This window comes from Rana temporaria, chromosome 3 (genome assembly GCF_905171775.1).
Source record: "Rana temporaria chromosome 3, aRanTem1.1, whole genome shotgun sequence".
Taxonomy (NCBI): Eukaryota; Metazoa; Chordata; class Amphibia; order Anura; family Ranidae; genus Rana; species Rana temporaria.
In genome coordinates this window covers 118432177-118454307 of record NC_053491.1, presented here as the reverse complement: position 1 = coordinate 118454307, position 22131 = coordinate 118432177, and the positions used below count along the sequence as shown (strand labels likewise).

At 42.9% G+C, this 22131-nt stretch overlaps 1 protein-coding gene across 1 annotated transcript in view; it reads right to left on the bottom strand.

Annotated features, from left to right (window-relative positions):
• EXOC4 (exocyst complex component 4) overlaps window positions 1–22131 on the bottom strand; it is a 534668-nt gene that overhangs the window by 142097 nt on the left and 370440 nt on the right. The window contains exons 12-13 of the mRNA XM_040343312.1: window positions 15843–15979; window positions 4512–4667 (exon numbers count right to left, since the gene is read on the bottom strand). Coding sequence (XP_040199246.1) covers window positions 4512–4667; window positions 15843–15979 — 293 coding nt within the window. The remainder of the gene's footprint in view (window positions 1–4511; window positions 4668–15842; window positions 15980–22131) is intronic.

Below are 22131 nucleotides of genomic sequence, written 5' to 3'. Positions count from 1 at the left end.
GCATTTCAGGAGGGAGAGAGGAGGACGAGGCAGCGTCGTTGCAGACATTCGAGAGGAAGGGTGCTAGTGTTTGTCCAAAGAGTTTGTAGTACTCACTAGTGAGTCCATCTGGGCCCGGGGACTTGTTAGAGGGTAGTTTCGAAATGGTTTCCAGAAGTTCTGGAGGAGTAAACGGGGTATTCAATGTCGAGAGCTGGTCGCTGGATAATCTGGGAAGGTTAATGTGTTCTAGGAATGTTGAAATGTCTTGGGGGGAGGGCTGCGGTACAGAGGAATCTTCTTTCAGATTATAGAGGGTATTATAATAGTGGCGGAACGCCTCGGCGATGGCCGAGGGGTCTACTAGTTTTTGTTTGGAGGCAGGGTGATATAAGTGGGCGATTTTGGTTTTGGCATAATGCCCTTTGATCCTAGCAGCCATGGCTTTACCGGCTTTATTGCCCGTGGAGTAGTGTTTAGCCCCGAAACGTGTGTGGGCTTTCTCATAAGAGTCTAAGAGATGGGACCTCAGCTCCTGTCTAAGGAGACCTAATTTATGTTTGAGGGCCCTGTCGGGTTGGGTTTGGTTTAAGTTTTCTAGTGATTTTATTTCTGCTGTCAGGGAATTTAGACGCTGTGTTCTCCTCCTCCTCTCTCTAGCTCCAATCTGGATGAGAATCCCTCGTATAAATGCCTTATGGGCATTCCATAATACAGAATTATCGGTAACAGAACCAGTATTCAATTCAAAAAATTCTTCCAAACTCGTCTTGATATAATCTGAATAAAGCGGAGAGTTCATGAGAGCTGAATTAGCCCTCCAGATTCTCGTTGCAGAGGCAGATGGAGAGTCATTTGTAGTCAGGGTTATAGGTGCGTGGTCTGACCACGTGATGGTACCTATCTCAGATGCTGAGGCCGTGGGCAGGGTCCACTTGTCAACTAAGAAGTAGTCAATTCGAGTGTAGGAGTTATGGCAGGGAGAAAAAAAAGAATAGTCTCTTTCGGTGGTGTGGTGGCAACGCCATACATCGTACAGGTCATGTGAGCGTATGAAAGTGCCCATAGGCGATGCCGTTCTGTTAAGCCTGGAAGAGGCATCGATTGAATTGTCTGGTACGATGTTGAAGTCGCCGCATATGACCATGCGGCCTTGTTTAAAGCGGTCTATTTTTTTCATCAGCTTGGTTAAGAAGCGAATTTGGCCTTTGTTTGGTGCGTATACCGACACAATGGTGTGCCTGACGTCATTCAGAGAGCAGTCTAGTGCTAAGAATCTACCATTGGGATCGGTGAGAGTATTGTGTATGACTAGAGATACCGTGGACCTGAAGGCCATCAGTATGCCATTTTTTTTGTCAGGTCTCGAGGCTTTGAGTATGGTGGGAAAGTTCTTGTTCGTGCATTTTGGTTCAGCAGTGAGTTGAAAGTGCGTTTCCTGTACACAGAGGATATCACATTTGGAGTCTTGGGCTGTTTGCCATAAAGATGCCCTTTTGGCCGGGTGGTTCAGGCCCTTTACATTTAGGGATAGGAATTTCGGCATCGTGGAGGCAAAAGGGTGTGGTGCGTAGATGAAAGAGGTAGTACTCACAGTTCGTGTGGCTCTGGATCAGTGCCTGGAATGAGCTCGCGAGTCCTGAGGTTCTGGAGGGTACGACGGTAGTTTCTTCAGTGGAGGCTATGTAGTGGTAGAGAGGTGCTCTTCCGGAACGGGATAGGTGGGGGGAAGAAGAGGATAACAGTTAATGCAATAAAACGGATATGCAATGGAATCAGGTAAGGAAATGAGGGGAAGGAGCAGTAAGTACCAATAAGGATCAGTGGTATATCAGCAGAACCACTGAGCGGAGCTGGAGGGTAAAAGTTTGTAACTAGGTGCAACGAGCAGGCACCGGACCGGAGTGTTTAGTGAAAGTACAGACATGGCATCCCTGTAACATGGTCATTTGATCCCACCGGAGTGCGGGCCTTTCATGGGAGGCAGTTGGTTTCCTGCAGTGAGTGCGTGGGGTGGTGGTATCCCGTCCGGGATAACCTTCCATTTTGTAAGCAAGCGTATTCCCTCCTCCACTGTGTGTATGGCATGTTTCACTCCATTTTTGGTCACTAGTAGTTTGGTCGGGAACCCCCATTGGTAGGGTATTTTGTGATTGATAAGCGGCTTGGTGATGGTCTGTAGCTGCCGGCGTTGTTGCCTAGTGTATTGGGAAATGTCCGCATAGAGTTGCAGTTTGGAGTATGGTGGCGGTAGGCGGTCCAGGCGTCTGTTTTTGGATAGGAGCATGTCCTTGGTATGGAAAAAATGTATTTTCATTAGTGTGTCGCGGGGGACTTCTGCCGGTAGGTGGGGGGGTTTTGGCAGGCGGTGTATGCGGTCTATTATTGTTTCCACAGGTGGAAGGTCAGGCAATAAGGTGGAAATCATTTCCCTAGCATAGGCATTTAGATCTGCTGGGGTGACCGATTCGGGTATACCGCGAATTTTGACGTTATTACGTCTCGACCTGTCTTCGAGGTCCGCCATTTTGGCCCGTACCCACTGTTGCTCATCTCTGACATGGTCGTGGGCATCCACTAGGTCGTTTACTGTGCCTGTCATGGCGCTCATCTGACTTTCAATATGCCCCATCCTGTTGCCTATGTATCCCATCTCCAGTTTAAAGGCAGCAAACATAGAGGAAATGTCACTGTGCAGTGAACTATGCAGGGAGGTAAGCATTTCTTTCAGCTGCGTGTCCACGACAGGCTGGCCTGACGTGGGGAAGGCCGCAATAGGGGATGGTGCGGGGAGTAGTGAGGGGAGCGAGTCCTGGGCAGGCCTTACCTCAGAGGCCTGTATGCCTGAGTCGAGCCGCATCCGCGCCTTCGCCGGGCTGTTGGAGTTGGACGGAGGTCCAAGAGCAGTGGAGGGATCCGGGGATGCGTTGTGTGGCTGGGTGAACACGTCCTCCTCATCAGGCAGGTCAGTATATGCCCGCTCGCCGCGCGGAGAGCGGTCGCGGGCGCCATCTTGGATATGGCCGCCGGGCGCTGAGGAGAAGAAGTCTGTCAGCTTCCGAGGGGCCCGGTACTCCTTTCTCTTGCGGGAGGTTCCTGTTTGGTTCCCCCCCTTGTGGGGGTCTTGTTGGTGCATTTCTGTGCTCGGGACAGTGCCGTTAGCGGGTCAAATCTCCGGTCCGTGCGGGAGCTGAGGGATCAGCCGTCCATTCAGCTCGCTGGCTAGCCACGCCCCCCTATTATTAACTTTTATACTGACACGCGATAACACAAAATCAGCAAAAGCAGCCCAAAGGGTGGCGCCATTGGAATGGAACTTCCCCTTTATAGTGCCGTCGTACGTCACCGCGCTTTGGACCGGCGGGATTTTGTATGACAGTCTGTATGCAAGACAAGCTTGGCAGAAATCCCATCGGGAAAACCAACGTTTTTTTTTTCCGAGGGGAAAACCGGCCGTGGGTACAGGGGTTCATGCTTTGAGTTAGGAAAAAGCGCTCTTCCAGGTGCAGAGCCATAATGGGCTTCTGTAAGCTAATTTACTATACGTTATGAGCATTGGTAACTATCTCATTAATGGTAAAGTTCAGGACCGCCATTGTTACTTATTCAATTGGTTGCTGCAAAAAGGTTTGATATGTTGGGGAATTAAGTACTGTACTGAGCAGCTAGATGTAGTGTCATGCGCGCTCTCTTTACTCTGTTCCCGCCTTTTCAGTGTGAGGTAGTTTATTACTTCCTTTACTTCCATCTGAAAGACATGCATTTTTCACCTCAGTTAGTCTTTGCTGCCATCTACCTCTGGCCATTGGACCTCTGCTGCTCTCAGCAGCTGCTTTGTGTACACCCAAGGTTTTTCTTGGAGTGACTTTGAAGAGAATGGAGTTTACTAAAGAAAAATCACACAGACCGTTAGAAATTAATTTAAGAAAAAAATTGATTCACATTATCCCCACAGGCCAATCAAGAGGCCTTAAAACCCAACACTAGAAAAAGTCCAGAGAGAAGACGTCGCCACCAAGTAAGAGGTCCAGCAGCGCTGCAGTGGCGGAGAGTATTCTGCAGACTTTCATTTTGCTTTAAGTAGTTTGAAGCTTAATAGTGAGCAGATAATAAAACACGATTTCCTCTAGTTATGAATTTGCTTTGACATCATACACAGCAGTCCTTACACATTGGGGCAGCCAATCAGGACTCTAGTGTTTTGCACAGTGCTGTAATTTTCAAAGCAATTGCAGGAGGAGACAGCATAGTAAGAAGCTCATCTGTGTGCTGCTTCTTTGTAGCATTTGAGAAACGCAAGGTCACCAATTTGACTCTGCTTTCTGGTAGGGGTGCCTGGATCACAAGACTGGCTAAAAACAATCTACAAAATCTTTGGCAAACAAAACATCTTCCATATGCTGTTTGTATGTCTGCTGTGTATTTAGTTGTTTTCTTGGAGTTTGAATTATGGCATGTGCAACAAACATAAGGCTGGGGCGGTTTGAATCTTTAACCCCTTGACATGTCACTGAAATTTTAAACTGACATACCGTATAAAATCTTCTTCATCCTCTCTTTTAGGTCTTAATTGTTTAGGCTGTGTCATGTTCAGCCAATTGGGAAGGGACTTCAGTAGTCTAGTGATGTCATCGTCCTTTGCCCAAGAAGCACTTATCGCCAGCTTCTCATCTGTCTGAACAACATTCCTGCAGGAAAACAAATAGGTTAGACCACATGTAAAGTCTGGACCATGCGACATAAGGGATACAACATAATCTAAAATATTTCAATTGTGTTGTGTGAACAAAAGTTGGGCATACATATGTAAAGTACAGAATATATATTGCATATCCGGAGTATACCATAGATTCTCTGGAGCAGAGCATTCTTCTGGAACGGAATACAATTAAATGGCTCAATTCTAGTTACGTTTAAGAATCACATCATGTACAATTTTGGACCTCAAAAAAATTCCAAATTTGCTATAGGGGCAATCTTATTTTTAATGCTGCATGGGAAAATTAAAACATATATCTTTTCACTGGAGCTTTCAAGCAGTGCAAGAAGCCATTGGATCACACAGTTAACAGGGATGTGGGAATACAGTAGATATGTTGATAACTGTAGTCTCATCAGCAAGGTTTCTACCGTCCCTTTCTCTCCAAATTCACAAGTTAAAGCATATGTGCAGCCAAAACAGTGTTTTCAGTATTTGATAAGACTAGGAAAGGGTTGAATCCCATGTCAGTTTTATTTTGCTGCATGTGTCTCATTGGGGAGGTTTCCCTTCGGGTCCTGTTCTGACAGTTCCACATCGGGAAGTGAAAGAACATCTTTAAAAATTGAGGGCAATTCCTATTTTATGGCCAGTTGGTTTACACAACAACACATGCATTTGTGCATGCATGTGTGCCTCAGCGGTAAATTTTTGACAGTCCATTAATTTCAATGGGTTACCAAATACGAGGGAACGCGCAAAAAAGTACTCTAGGCAAGACTTCGGAAACCATGCTGCATCATGTGGTTTGGTGGCTGCAAATGTGGGCGCTTGGTAGATGCATTTGGGGTGCCATTAACAATTAAAGGCTCCGGCACGTGTCTAAAGAGGGCAGCACATTCCCAAGCGCTGTGTAAAACGCAAATAAAATAGAATGTTTTCAGCACCAAACGGGGGGGGGGGGGGGGGTGAACTGGCCCTTTGAGAGTTGCGAAAGCCGTCATCAGAACAAATGTCTGTATTGGAGAATTTAGCCCACCTCTTGGTCTGATGAAACCGGTAAAATTTTGGATTTCACATCACTTTCTGACTAAAACTGGCCATAGATGGATCGAAATTCGGCCAGATGAGCAGGAACCAATTAAATTTCGATCCATGCATGGAAAGTTAGTTGTACTGAAATCAATCTATCATTCAACATCAGCACAACCAGCCTGTTGCGTTTTTTCGTTCAAGAGTTTTCTAATGGTGGGAAATGGGTTGCTGAAGGGCCTGCGCCCATTTACACATATATAAATGGAAATTATCTGTTAAGGGGGATTCCTCAAGAAGAAGTTTGTATATAGAAGAGACTAAACTTGTTTGATGAGGACTTTGGGCACAGATATGTTCAAATTTAAGCTTCTCCAGAGAACGAGAGGAAGCTCTGGTAATCAAGAAATGTTTAATTTGAAGATAGAAATATAAAAGATGAGCAGGTATAAGTTTAGAAGTTTGCAAGTCATCAATGAGCACATATTACGGGACACTGGGTTGACTAGGGGGCTTAATTGAAATATTGCCCATGGCAGCATACGCCCATAGGACACGCGATCGGGTACTTCTGGGCTATGCAGAACATTGGTCATGAGAGAGAAGGGTAAAGAGAGAGAATACTTTAATACATATTTATTCCAGATTGCCAATGTGACGAGCATAGGAGCAAGTCAAAGTCGTTTATATAGTCCATATTGGTTGGAAGTTCTAGACCATATCAATGAACATGTGTGTAGGATACAATTTTACAGTTTCAATTTCGGTCCAGCAACTGGGTGAATGTTGGGTAGACCATGAAATAAAAGGCTGCAAGTGAGTAGCTAAATAGTATTTGACCAAGTCTGGTGCACCTAAAACATACCGTGCGAGAGTAAAGCCCCTTACACATGGGCCGAATGTCAGGCAGCATTGGCTGGTTCAAAAAAAAACGACTGACATTCTGCCTGTGTGTACTGCAGCCAGTCTGACAGAAGCTTCTGTCAAAGGGTCATGTCTAAAAAGTTATTTCCAGGTTTCAGGATAACCGAGATATAGGAGTGCATATATTGGGAAAGAGGCACATCACCCTGACCAGAGCTCTGATCGGAGTGTTCTGGCTGGGGGCCGTCCCCCTGTCAGAACATAAAAGAATAGCAGGGGAGATCACTGTAATGTTGAATAGTTAGTATAGTGGCTACTCTACTGGGCTTAACGAAAAAAACAAACAAAAAAAAAACACTAGTTTGTACTAGGCTTTTGGCAGGTATACGGTTTATAGTAGAGTTCCCAAAGGTCTTAGCCATTGCTTGAGGACAATAAGTGGGAGCACCATCCAAAATAAATAGTCTGTGAATGATTGAGGGAAATTGGCTCTTAGCTTATTGACCAGCATCTTATGGGTTTTGGTAGAAAATTAGTAAAATGTTTGTTTGGTCCAAAAAAGTGTCTAAGCAAGTTTGTGCATCTGTAAAGCCTTTAGTTGATCTCAAATCTGGGTAACCGCATAAAGACGGGCCATATATATGCATTGAAAGCGCTATATGTATTAAATAGCCCATTGCTTCAAAAAGGAAATAAAGTCAACGGAACAAAAATTACATTATGAAAAGTGTAGGAATTTTATGTAATAGCCTAGGTAAAAGTGCAGTGGACATTTGCATCTATTAGCAGTAGCTATCGCTAACGGTGTTCATTAGTGAAGTGAGCTTGTTTCATAATTTAAAGAATAGCCCAATTAGTAAAAAAACAATACCAGTTTTATATTTTGGTAATCTACTGAAAAAAAATTATACGCTACATAAAAGGCATGGATGATAAACCACTAATAACTGTGAAAACAATGCCCACAAAATAATGAAAAACATTACATTGCATTTTAATAACAATGCAATATAATAAAACGGAGCGCTCATTTAAAAATAAAATAAATGCTTGGCTAAATAAGTTAATTGTTGGCGTTAATTATTTTATAACTTCTGCCAATTATTTGACAGCCATTTTTTTGTTTGCATAAACAATATAATGTGTGTCCATTTTCTTGGCATATTTTCAAGTCAGTTGAGCAAATACAGTAGCTTAAACGGGAATGGAATGTGTTTTAATAACTAAACTCAAATTGATGGCATAGCAAAAATAACCCTCCATCACATACGTTATAATGGAACAAATGGAATTTTTCTGGCAAATAGAAAGCATGCCAAGCTCAATACACTTTCGAAAAAAGGTTCTACTTCCAGTCTGTACGTTTCACAATACAAACATAGCATGCATTCTGTAGCCACAGAAACTCTGATGTGCGTCATCCAAAAATAGAAGAGCAGAGTGATTGTTGAAAATCAGGGGCATCAGCCAATGACATCTAGTCATAAAAAGGCAATCAAAATCAATACGTGAAAAATCAAGAGAACGGTTAAAAAAATAAGAAAATACTATTTGGTGCCATTTCAAAGAAATCACCAATTACATTTTATTTAGGCTAGTATAAAAGGAAACATGGCATTTAATTCACTGTCAAAAAATATTTTTGGTGTTTATTTTCAACATATAACAAGAGCCATGTACAACAAATGCTGTGATTTGTAGAAAGCACATTTTCCACATGAGGAGATAATCCGGTGAGGACTGATTATCATGTCAGGCAGAGTGAAGTTTGCGTTCTACATATTCTATTAGCGCCACAGCTTGCCACATACTTCGTTAATCCAATCATCAAAGATATCACCAATAATTTGTTTTCTAGTTTTACATTTGAAAATGCACTAACACCACTAACTTTTAATTTCACTCAGAGCCCTTTGAGAACCAGAGGCTACAAGAGGCAGGACTCGCCTGAGTTAACATTTTAGCTACACTGCTGTTCATCCAGAACACAAACTACAAAATATAGATTGGCCGTACCATGTGCGTGTGTAATTGCTTTTTCCTAGTATCCAGCATGTGAAACTAATTAAGACCCGCAGGCCTCAATGATACAGTAAACACCAAATCCATTTTAAGATATCAAGATTTAGCCGTGCTGAAGTCAATATGTGATACAGACCTTAAATGAGTATTTAAGAGTAAGAAAAATAATGAACTTGCATAAATCAATGTATTTGCCTTCTGCTTAGAAATAAACCGCAAATAAGGTTAAGCAATGCATCATAGCAATATTAAGATTGTCTGTTTTAAATGTTTATGAAACAAATCTCAATAACTGAACTAAAACTTAAACCCCCTATTGGGCAGCCCCAGCATCGCTTTAATAGGGTCTGCATGTGCAGAAGAGCAGGAAGAATCAGTCAATTACATAATGATGGTCTGTCACAGCGGTCACATGATCGGGAGTCTGTCTTGGCAGCTCCAGATCATTAGTACGAGCTGAGAGCTGAATTAGACAGGCTTTATATCAGGGGTGTTTAACCTATGGCCCACAGAGCTCTCTGATGTGGCCCTCGACCTTAAGCCAAGGAAGAGCATGCCCATGCTCTGGGATGGTGGGTCGGCAAACCCAGATGCCAATTAAGAAATTGCCAACCCATCATCCCAGAGCATCAAGAGTGCATGGAGCCAGTGCTGGCAGCGGAGGAAGCATGTGATCGCGGAGGGAGCAGGAGCTGCATAGGCCAATGCTTCCTCTGTAGTGCTGGCTCCTGTCCCAGTGTCAGGGTTGGGTTCAGCCCTTCCCTTATCTGTGCTGGCAGCTCAGCTGTCAGCTAATTGCCTGTCACATCTCTCCACAATGATCCACCTGTTAATGATCCTGCTCGTCAGCTCTGCCTACTTAAAGCGAATGTTCCGCCCAAAAAAAAATATTAAAAGCCAGCAGCTACAAATACTGCAGCTGCTGACTTTTAATATTAGGACACTTACCTGTCCTGGAGTCCAGCGGCGTCCGAAGCAGAGGACGAGCGATCGCTCGTCACCCTGCTGCTCCCCCCTTCATCCACGCTGAGGGAACCAGGAAGTGAAGCGCTGCGGCTTCACTGCCCGGTTCCCTACGGCGCATGCGCGAGTCTCGCTGCGCCCGCCGAGTGCTGGGAGCCGAGTGTTCCCAGCACACAACTGGGGGGCGACGGGATGTGACGTAATGCCCGTCTTTTGCCCGTGAATGCAAAAGAGTGGAGGGTGGAGAAGCGCTTTAAAGCCTTCCAGTTCATTTGCTCTTTGCCTTCAGCTGTGTTAACATCACAAGAGACTTTCTCCTGCATTCCTTGTGAAGACCTGCTTGACTGATGTTCCCTCTGGCTACAGATCCTGCTTGCTGTATGTCTACCTTTATCGCTGGCTCTTTAACATTGGCTTGCCGACTATCCGATCCGGTTACTGAACTCTGGCTATGTTTTGACTACGCTAAGGCCCCTTTCACATGGGGCGGATCAGTAATGATCCACCTCCGTATGCTCAGCTGGGATCACTCCGTTGATCCCCGCTGAGCCGGCAGATGACAGGGCGGTCCCCGCACACTGTGCAGGGACCACCCTGTCTTTTCTCCGCTCTCCCCTATGGGGGGGATCAGATGAACACAGACCGTATGTCCATGTTCATCCGATCCGCAGACAGAAGTAAAAAATAGGGTTTTCTTCTGTCTGCAGAATCGGATCATTGCGGAGGTGGATGAGATCGGGTGTCATCCGCTGACACCCACAATCGCATAGGGACCAATGTATGTCACTTTTTCATCTGCAAACAGGTGGATGAAAAAGCGGACATACGGTCCGCACGTGTGACCTGTTTACCTTTTTATTTTTATTATTAAATACCGGTAAGTGTGATTTAACTGTACTTCTGTCTCGGTCTGATTCATGGTTTCTGACACCCAGGCAGAGTGATACCAAGTGCACTTCGCCTGGGACCTTTCTAGCAGCCTTGAGAGTGATGCCAGGAGAAGCTGGAAGAGGAAAAGGTCAGTGTATTAAATATCACATACAGTGCACTTTTCCAATAGGCATTTTAGCACTTAAAAAAAAAAAAAAAGGTTATTAGGCTGCTTTCACACTGATCCACATCTTCACTGCAGTTTAGCTGCACTGAACCACAGACTTCTATTATATCTTGCAGGTTTGGTGCACTTTCTAAAAGTGCACCACACCTGCAAGATATATTAGAAATCTATGGAAAAGCACAGCTAAGAGGCAGTGCAAGTAAACCACAGTGCACTAGTGTGATAGCAGCCTTATAGGGGGCTTAAGGACTTGTTGACAAGTGTGGCATGGGGGCAGGAAACTCTCCATAGTTTATTGTGGCCCACAACCGGTTAACAAAGCACTGCCACCTGTGCGATCTCACTGCATGCTGTGGGAGTGTGCCAATGGGTCGGGCGGACTCTATGTCCACCAACGACCCGTGATTGCCTAGTACAGAGGCAGAACGGGAATCTGCCTGTGTTAACAAGTGGATCCCCATTCTGACAGGGGACATGTCAGAGATATTCTGTTCCCAGTGATCGGGAACACGGATCTCTGTCATGTCTTAGTGAGCCCACCCCCCCTACAGTTAAAACACACCTAGGAAACACACAACCACTTGATCTCCCACTAGTGTTAACCCCTTCCCTGCCAGTGTCATTTTTACATTGATCAGTGCATTTTTATAGCACTGATTAATGTAATAATGTGAAAACAATAATTTTTTATTATTCAAGGTTATTAACCTGTAAAGGCATTTAACCACTTCAGCCCCGTGGGATTTGGCTGCTCAATGACCAGGCCATTTCTTGCGATTCGGCATTGCGCGACGTTGCACCCAAACAAAATTGACGTCCTTTTTTTCCCCACAAATAGAGCTTTATTTTGGTGGTATTTGATCACCTTTGCGGTTTTTATTTTTTGCGCTATAAACAAAGAGGGACAATTTGGGAAAAGAAAGCAACATTTTTTACTTTTTGCTTTAATAAATATCACCGAAAATATATATAAAAAAATATAATTTTTGCCTCAGTTTAGGTCGATATGTATTCTTCTACATATTTTTGGTAAAAAAAAAATTATCGCAATAAGCGTATATTGATTGGTTTGCGCAGAATTTATAGCGTCTGCAAAATAGGGGGTAGTTTTATGGCATTTTTATTATTATTCTTTTTTTTACTAGTTATGATGGCGATTTGCGATTGTTATCGTGACTGCGACATTATAGTGGACACATCGGACACTTCTGATGCTATTTTGGGACTATAAAAAAATGCACTGATTACTGTGTAAATTACACTGGCAGGGAAGGGTTTAAACACTAGGGGGCGAGGAAGGGGTTAAGTGTGTCCTAGGGAGTGATTCTAACTGGGGGGGGGTTGGGCTACCTGTGACACGACACTGATCACTGCTACCGATGACGGAGCAGAAGATCAATGTCCTGTCACAAGGCAGAACAGGGAAATGCCTTGTTTACACAGGTATCCCCCTGTCCTGCAGCTCCGTGACACGATCGCGGGTCGCTGGCGAACATCGAGTTTGCAGGGCCCGCGGGCACGGTCACAGACAGTGCGGCTTCTTAAAGGGGATATACAGGTACGTCCATTTACCTACCGCTGCCATTCTGCTGACGTATATCGGCGTGCAGTGGTCGGCAAGTGGTTAAGGAGTCACCTAGTGACAATGTTTGGTATCAAAGTGTGTTGCCATTTCACTGGGCACAACCTCAACTTTCATATTTAAAAAAAATAATAAAAAAATGGGTAATACAGTATATTGTTTTTGTGTGCCATAAAATTCACTTTGCTGTATTTTTTACTGAAAATAGGTTTGATAAAAAATATGCCCTAATATCATGTGCCATAAAAAAAACAGCAACTACCACTATTATTTTCCAGGGTCTCTGATTTTAGAAGATATATAGTATATAATGCTTGGGGGTTTTCACGGATCCTCAGACCTAAAATGTGCTTTTTAACTTATGTACAAAAAATGCAAAAATGTCTTCTGGTAGCAAACTGGTTAAAGCATAACTGAATGAAAACTTTTTTTTAGTTATGAATACAGTGAGGAGAGATTAAAATGCCTGTCAGGGTTTTATGGCTGTTTGTGCGCCCATTAGGAAGATTCACCCTCTCTGTTTGTCATGTTTATGGTTATCAACGAAAGGTGAAAGAAAGTCCAAATTTTAGGCTGTCACCACAAAAGGGAATAGAGTAGAGTAGATATGCTCCAACCAAGATACTAGCTCTGGTGACAACCAGAGAGTTCCTTGCTTTGGGGGGGATTTACTTTCACTTGCTGTTTAGCTATGGGACAGGAAGTAAATGGCAATCTTCCCAATGGGAAACAGATAACAAAAAAAAATAAAAAAAAACATCCCTTACACTATTAAGGATGAAAAAAACATGTTTTGTCTTTAGTTTTACTTTTAAACGGTATTAAACCCAAAAGCAAACATTACTTATACTGCAGCTTACCAATTGTTAGATGTGATAGCGGCTCTACTTTTCTTTTTTAGGTTTTTTTTATTTTAACCTGGTGATTCTGAGGCCCCGTACACACGACCGAACATGTCTGCTGAAACTGGTCCGCAGACCAGTTTCAGCGGACATGGTCGGTCGCTTGTACGTCTGACCGGACAATTTTTCGGCGGATCGGACAGGTTTCCAGCGGACAAATGTTTCTTAGCATGCTAAGAAACATGTCCGCTGGAAGCCTGTCCGTCAGACATGTTCGGTCGTCTGTACAGACTCACCGGACATGTCCGCTCGGCCGAAAGCCCTCGCATGTGTCGAAGTGATTCGACGCATGCGTGGAAGGATTGACCTTCCAGGGTCGCGCACGGCGCGACCACGTCACCGCGTATCCTGTACGCAGGGATTTTGGTTCGATGGTGTGTACAACCATCAGACCAAAATCCGGCAGCGGACATGTTTGATGAAAACGGTCCGGCGGACCGTTTTCATCGGACAGTATGTCCGTGTGTACGAGGCCTGACAGTATTTCTGTTGTTATTTCGGGAACTGATATAGCAGTTAGAGGGTTGGGACAAACCATTTATCACTCGCAGGGGTGCTTACATTGATCAGATTTTATTTAAGTAAAATCTTGATTTAAAAAAAGGAAAAGAAAACATTTTTATGTAAAATGTTCATAAAGTATTAGCTGGAGTTTGTTTCCGTTTTTTTTTTTTTTTTATCATTCAAAGTATTTTATTAAAAATTGAAAAGAAAATATAAAACAGGTATGTGTATCCAATCGCAGATTCAACTGCACGGGATTTATCAATACATCGTAACAGAGCGTATGGTAACCGGGGAATATTGTCAAGCCATGCAAGGTGAATGCCATTTACAAGGTAGACAGTAACTGCGTAAACGAACCCAAGTAATGGATTCAAAATCTAGAAGATATTCCATCTGGTCAACATCTATATAATAACAACATAAACAGTAATATAAGAGATTATATTGATAACTGAATTTTAGTCTGATCAATAGTTAACATCTACCGTACTATTATAATCTTTACAAAGAGAAAGGGGAAAAGAGAGGAGAGAAAAGATGAAAAGGGTGAGAGGGGGGAGACTGTGTACAGGGATAGCTGAGTGATGCTAGTGTCAAATGACCAGTATAACAGAAAAAGAACAGGTGGTACTTATTGAGCCATCAGGTGGGGTGTCGGGACACAGCGTCCGTGAAATCCTGAGAGTACTTAAAAACAGACCACGGTTGCCAGGTCTTGTGGAATCTCTCCACGGTGCCTCTACCTTGCGCTAGGGTGTCCTCCATCTCACAGATGTCAGCCACCTTATTTAGCCACTCTGAGATGGATGGAGCCCGGGGGGAGTTCTGTTTCCATTTGTTCAAATGTCCAAATTTGTTGCTGTTGTTCTCCCCCCCTCCCCCCCCCCCCAGAGTGGAGGCACCCTAAGACAGGAAGTGTATTACTGACCAGATCACTAGCTGAAAACAGAGGGGAAATTAATAAAGCCAATATATCTAATGATTGGTAAGCTGCAATATTTAATTTTTGGTTTAGTGTTTGTTTTTTTTTTGTACTCTCTTATTGACTGCAAAGTGGCATAGTTATACAAAACAAAGCCCAGGCTTAAAAACAAAAACAAAATTGGTATGGCAACCAATGCCCTAAACCAAATGTATTCAACTTAAGGCTCAATAAGTAACAAACTGGACAAACAGTCCCACAGCCCACCAAAGTATTCCCTAACCATTGCTTTTAGCATTATAGCTAAACGCTCTAAAGGGACACAACAGAAGACACAGTTTCCTTAGATTCGGTCCAAATTTTACAGAACGTAGAGAATTTGGTTGGGCATCCTCAAGGCCAGTGTTTACCAACTCCAGTCCTCAAGGCACACCAACAGGTCATGTTTTCAGGCTTTCAATTATTTTGCACAGGTGATTTGATCAGTTTCACTGCCTTAGTAATTACCACAGCCATTTCATCTGAGGGAAATGCTGAAAACATGACCTGTTGGTGTGCCTTGAGGACTGGAGTAGGGAAACACTACTCTAGGCTCATAGGTAAATTTATACAGTGGTACCATATTGTAATGGTGTATGGATGTCCAGAAATCTAGTGTGGGAGGGGGGGGGGCCTGAGGGGCTTTCCAATTAAGAAGTATAGTCTCACGAGCCTAGAACAGTAACAATCCTAGCAGAGTTCCCTTTGGTTTGGTGTTTAATATCACTTTAAAGGGGCTGTAAAGGTTTGTTTTTTATTTTCTAAATGGGTTCCTTTAAGCTCGTGCATTGTTGGTTCACTTACCTTTTCCTTCGATTTCCCTTCTAAATGTTTATTTTCTTTGTCTGGATTTCTCACTTCCTGTTTCTCCTCAGTAAACATCACACCATCATCCGAGCGGTGTTTAGTCAGCCAGAACAGCTTACTGAGGAGGAACAGGAAGTGAGAAATTCAGACAAAGAAAGCAAAGAAAAAAAACATTTAGAAGGAAAATCGAAGGAAAAGGTAAGTGAACCAACAATGCACTAGCGTAAAGGAACCTATTTAGAAAATAAAAAACAAACCTTTACAACCCCTTTAAGCAACATGACTGTTTTTCATTGCAATAGACTTTTTATCATATAACCGTGAAGCAAAAACACCAATCCTTCAAAGCTTGAGAATGGTAATATGACAGACAGTGTTGGTGTACTCTACTTGTATCAGCCTATATATCTCAATCATTTTGTAATCCAATGAAAGGCAGAAAAGCTGCCACATATAAAGCAAAGTACCTGAAGGCTGCCATGCAGGTGTCCTTATACTCCTGAAGTTTCACACACACCATGTTCATGAACTGGTCTGAGTAAGCACTTAAGTCCCGCATAAGATTCATTAGGTCTTGAATGGTCTTCTCCACAATGACGGTACTCTGCAAGACAAAATTAAATACTAGGTTAGGTCAACAAAAAAGTGTTTAGGATCGATGTTAACCAGCAGTACTAGAGATTGTGACAGGAAGTCAGGTACATCTGTGGGTGTTGTCACTGATGGGACATACATTTCTGCCTTGTTTAGACGATACACAGATTGTTATCGGGCGTCGGCTACAAACGTAGCCAGAGAAAGGCTTAAGGCTGTTGAAAAACTTCAGCTGTTCAGAATGAGGAAGTTAAGGCCTCTATAAGTAGCCCAGAGGATTACCACTTTGTTGCTGCATCACTCCTAAGTCTTTGTGAGTAGGAGAGCAGTACTGAAAGTCTTCTGAGAGGTGAGGAGAGGATTGATTTTTCTGTGTGATAAAAATCAAAAGACTATTGTTTTCTGCTGTATGACCAGCACTGTCTGCCCAGCGCTAGGCTGAGCCAGACTCCTTAGATTCTGTGTGGAAGGTAGACGCCCATGGTGGCCAGAGTTTATTTTATGTTTTGATTTTGTTTATGCGGTTTGGATGCTTGCAATTGTCTTCCAGCCAGTTGGAAGAATAAACCAAAAACTTTATTTTCAACTGTCTTCGACTGCCAGTCTGTATAAATTCAGTGTGTGGTGAACCCAACCAAGGGGTCACACACCCTGCTACCGAGCTAACCCCTCACAAGATGGACTGATTGTGTTCTATTAGTTGTTATTGTGTTATGATATTTTTTTCAAATATTAGGTGTACTATACTGTACTACAAAATCTAGGTTTCCCAGAGGCATCACTGCAATTCTTTGAATTCACAGGCTTCTCTTAAACCCTATTATATCTCATTCTAACGTCTTTCAATATAATTGATTCTTCTTTCCGCTTGTGAGTTATGTGTTCACTTGTCCAATAATTCTATCACTCTGGCTGACAAACATCATACTTACATCCATAAATTTCCACCTAACCTGTCAAGAAATTGCATTAAGCCTTCCCAGTACATCTTTTATCCTTCATAAATACAGCACATAGAAGGCCTTTTTTATATGTGAAAAATGTTTGGCTGAAGAAAGCAGTTCCTGGGGCAGATGTTTTTGTATAATAGTAGGTTGTAAGCACGTGAATGATACAGAAAACCAGAAATATTAAGCCGGTTTGATGGAATCGTAGACGCATCTATGAAGGTGATGCTAAGCAACCTGTAGGAATAAAAGAATACGTATACAATACAGATTTATAACAAATGCAATACTGCACGCCAAGGCAGTGAAGTCATCAGCTGTGTAAACTGCATTAACACGCGTGTTCCTTTATGGTTACACAGGCTTTCATATGGTCTCCATGTGTTCACTGGAAATGGTAACATCTGCCTTTTTGCCAATGGTGAAGTGCAGATATGGCTGTCTAAACTTATGTTCTGCTATCCACGGAATACCACAGAGACAGCATTACATAAGTTAAGCTGACTATACACCATTTTTTTTTTTTAAACATTCAAATGCTTTTTTAATAAAGTAACTAAAGGCAAAAAAAAAATTCTTGGCTTTGGATACCCCCGTCGGGGAGATTCACCCTCTCTCCTTGTCCTGTTTACCATGATCATCGAAAGTGAAAGCATACAAAATTCCAAATTATGGGTTGAAATAAGAATAATAACAGAGGGGAAATATTTACAATGGGGACCCTGGTGACACACCCTGATTCTGTCACTCTGGAGGGAATTTTTCTGACTTCCTCTTTTGGTTATGGAACAGGAAGTGAAGGAAAATCTCCCCAATGGGACACACAAAAAAAAAAAAAAAAAACACACATCATGGGGGTTATAACCCTCCCCTTTACTCTAACCAAAATACAATTTTGCCTTTATTTACACTATAATTGGGTCACATCACTGAACATTTTCAATTGGAGTGTAAAAAAACTCAAAAGGAATAGGATGTACATTTTTTGGGGTCCCCTACAGGCTCCTCCTTTTCAGCGAGTGCTGTAGAAAGTCACTTTCTAAGGAGGCACTCATGCGCGCTCACTCCCGAGTCATCCTGTCTGCGTCTATTGACATAGACAGGTCAACTCGGCCCTGCCCCCTCATCACAGAATCTGACTGACAGCAGCGGGAGCCAATGGCTATCAATCTGGCCAGTGTGAAGGGACATTGGTGGATCGAGATTGGGTTCAGGTAAGAATGGGGGGGCGGAGGGTGGGATCCTTAATGCAGAGAATGCATGAATGTAAAAAACCTTCAGCCTTTACAACCACTATAAATGTTATATCATAATGCCACACCAATACCAAAATTGAGACCACTATAAACAAAATTGTAAAAACAAATAAAATATTCACAGTGCAATTACTGACAAAAGTAAAAGTTCAGACATATATAGAGCAAAAGTCCATGAATTACAAATTTCTCCAACATCATGTGTATCACAGCCTGAGGTTGATGCTTCACTGTCACCATAGGTACACACATCTCCTAATAAATAGTAAAACTTCTTGTTACATGGAGGTCAAATGCACTTGTCCTACAACCATGGGTAAATAGGTAGCCATCAATAGCTTTTCCACAACTAGGATCCTCCCCTCGGTCACTTCAAGATATTCAATGTGCCATATATCACAAAAAATAAATAAAAAATGGTACATATTAAAGTACTGTAAAATTATTCAGATTTATTAAGCAGCTGGTTCAGGGGAAAGAAAGCAGTTCTTGAGGCACATCCTTTTGCATGACAGTAGGTTGCTTTCTGGTTCCCCTGAAGACGTAATTTGTGACAAAACACATAGGGCAGGGAATGCAATCTCAAGTCATCACGCATGCTGCGAGTATTCTTTGCTGCCAATTAAATCCAGATACGTTTTACAGTACTATACCATTTGTTGTTTAAATTCTTTTAAAATGTGGAAATTTATATGAGCAGCCGTTTATGTGATTCTTTCAAAACACTTTGGGAATCTGAATACGTTTTAACATTAGCGCAGAGTTGATTTGGGTTAACATAATTTTAAACAGTGAATGAGGTTTTTGTAAAAAAAAAAAAGATATTTTTATAAAAAAGGAATGTAAAATAATTACAGAAATTCTTAAAGTGGACGGTTAGTATAAACATGGATGCCTTCACTTTTTGGTTAGAGTTTTACTTTATTACTGTGTGCTGCTGTGAAGTAGATTACCGAAGGCTGAGATCAAGACTGGCTCACACATACTTATTCCAACAGCATGTAAAATATATTTTAGGATTTTAAAATTAAAAAATAACTAATTTACACATGGGGCCAGATCCGCAAATAACTACCTATCTTTAGGCAGGCGTAGCGTATCTCAGATACACTACGCCGCCGTAACTTAGAGCGGAGGTTCCATATCCAGAAAGAATTTGCGCCGTAAGTTACGGCGGCGTAGTGTGAATATGTCGGCGCAAGGGCGCGAAATTCAAATGACTAAGATGTGGGCGTGTTTTATGTTAATTCATCTTGACCCCACATAAATGACGTTTTTTTTAACGGCGCATGCGCCGTCTGTGGGGGTATCCCAGAGCGCATGCTCGAAATCACGTCACAAATAGTCAATGCTTTTCGACGTGAACGTAATTTACGAAAAGCCCTATTCGCAAACGTTTTACGCAAACGACGAAAAATGTGCCGCTGTCCCGACGTCCATACCTAACATTGCGTACACCTCATAGAGGCAGGGGTAACGTTACGTCGAAAAAAGCCTTACGTAAACTACGTAAAACAAAAGGCGCCGGGAGGACGTACGTTTGAGAATCGGCGTATCTAGCTAATTTGCATACTCTACGCGGAAATCAACGGAAGCGCCACCTAGCGGCCAGCGTAAATATGCACCTAAGATCCGACGGCGTACTAAGACGTACGTCAGTCGGATCTAGCCCACATTCAGGCGTATCTTGTTTTGTGGATACAAAACAAAGATACGACGGCGCATCGTAGAACTTACGCGGCGTATCAATAGATACGCCGCCGTAAGTTCTTTGTGGATCTGGCCCATGGTGTTTTCAAATACTGTATGTGCTTGAACTTTTCAGGCTCCAATGATAACAAAAATAATAATGCTAAATGCACATTTGTTTCCTGACAGTGTATGCATTATTATATAAAAAAAAAAGGTGGACTTCGTCCTTAAAGGATAAGTTCACTTAAAAAACATAATAAACAAATAAATGTGCATTTATTATTTTCTGTTGTGAAGCCTGTAAAGCATTGCACCGGTGATCAGCAGATTGCTGATGCCATACAGGTCTCCTGCAGATCTATCAGTGTATCGGCTTCATTGTACCTTGTATGAGGAAGCTGATACATGCTGACAGGGAGACTCACAGAGCCGTGGTAATTCATTAAAATCAAACAAGCCCGACAGCCGCAAAGGCTGCGGGACCTTGTGGTTTTCCATTTACAGGACACTGTAAACAAGTGACGTGGCTGGGCAGGTGGAGCCCTGCTCGGCCATGTTTTTTTTAAATTGTGACAAATAGCAGGGAGGGAGAAAATTCCAGTTAGCAGTCAGATCGGGGAGCAAGGAGGTCTGGGGGCCGGTCTGTTCATAACATGTTACACCCCGAATATGAAATAATTTTTTAACCCTACTCCAACCAGCTTCGATGCTTCTCTACAAAGCTCTGCATTGGACAGTCCCTCTGTTATCAAATAAGGTGCATTGCTTTTAAGATTGCATTGTATAAGGAGGAGGGAGAAGTGTGACTGTGGCCTAAAGAGCCATATAGAGGAGGCAGCATGGGCCCGTTGCATGCATTGAGGGAGCCTGGTAGAGCGGGGGGGGGAGCAGAGCAGGGGCACTGCAGGAGTACAATTTGCTAATTTACAACAGTTCGGCTTTAAAGCCCAACACTGCATGGGTAAACTGCTTATTTTGTCTAGGAGTGAACACAAAGCCTATAGTCACCCGATCCTTCAATCCTCTGAAAAATGGTGTGCCCCCACGCCCAGTGGTGGACTGTTCCTGACGACGTCTTCATGTCCAGAGCCACTCGTCAGGAACAGTCCGCCACACAAGACTACTGGATTGTGGGGGGGTCAGAATCCAAAGGCATTGGTCTTCCACTGAGAGGAGAGTAGGTTTAGGTGAGTATGGGCCAAATCCTCAAAATCCTAGCCTAACTTAATTTTTCCCATTTAAGTTACACTGGCGGGAAATTTCTACCTAAGTGCCCGATCCACAAAGCACTTACCTAGAAATTTCACGCAGTGTAACCTAAATTCTCCCGGCGCAAGGCGGTCCTGTTATCCAGGGGGCGATGACAATTTAAATGAGGCGCGCTCCCGCGCCGGCCGTACTGCACATGCGCGTGACGTAACTTTCCCGCCGGGCAGCGCGCAAAATTACGTTACGTCGGGCTTTGTGGATTGCGACGGGACAATAAAGTTGCGTCGGGTAAAAAAAAAGTTACGCGCCGATTTTTTTTTTCAAAATTTAAAAAAAATCGCGGCGATCGAAAAAAAGATCTGTTTTTACAAGGTGTTACTAGTTTACACTTTGTAAAAGCAGAACTAATTTTACGTATGCAAACGTAAAAACTTACGCAGAAAACACAAAGCTGAAAAGCTTTGTGGATCTCCGTAAGTCCTCATTTGCATACGCAAAGCGGCATTTCAATGAGAAATGCCCCCAGCGGCGGATGCGGTACTGCATCCTAAGATCTGACAGTGTAAGTGTCTTACAGATGTCAGATCTTCTGCCTATCTTTGGAAAACTGCTTCTGAGGATCAGTTCCAAAGATAGGCACAGGGATACGCAGACTGAACAGCAGTTCCGCCTGCGTATCCCTTTTGAGGATTTGGCCTTATATCTCTACTTTAAGAACCCTTAGACAAAAACGAGCAGTTAACACATGCAGTGCAGGCACAGCCCCACCGCATGGGAACAAAACAAAATTTGCCAGGAGTTCTGCTTTAAATATACAAGATAATCCCGTTAAAGATGGATAAGCTAAAATTACATCATTACCATTTTTGACAACCACATCGCCTCAGCACCATGATGTAAATATTCTGCATTAAAGACAATAAACAGTGTTCCTGCAATGCATAATGATTTCCCAGAATGCCAGACACAAAGGTGAAAATACAAATAAAAGCAAGCGCAAGCATTGTAAAGGATATCTGAAAGCAACGTTGAGCCTAGCTACTACAGAAACCAGAAAA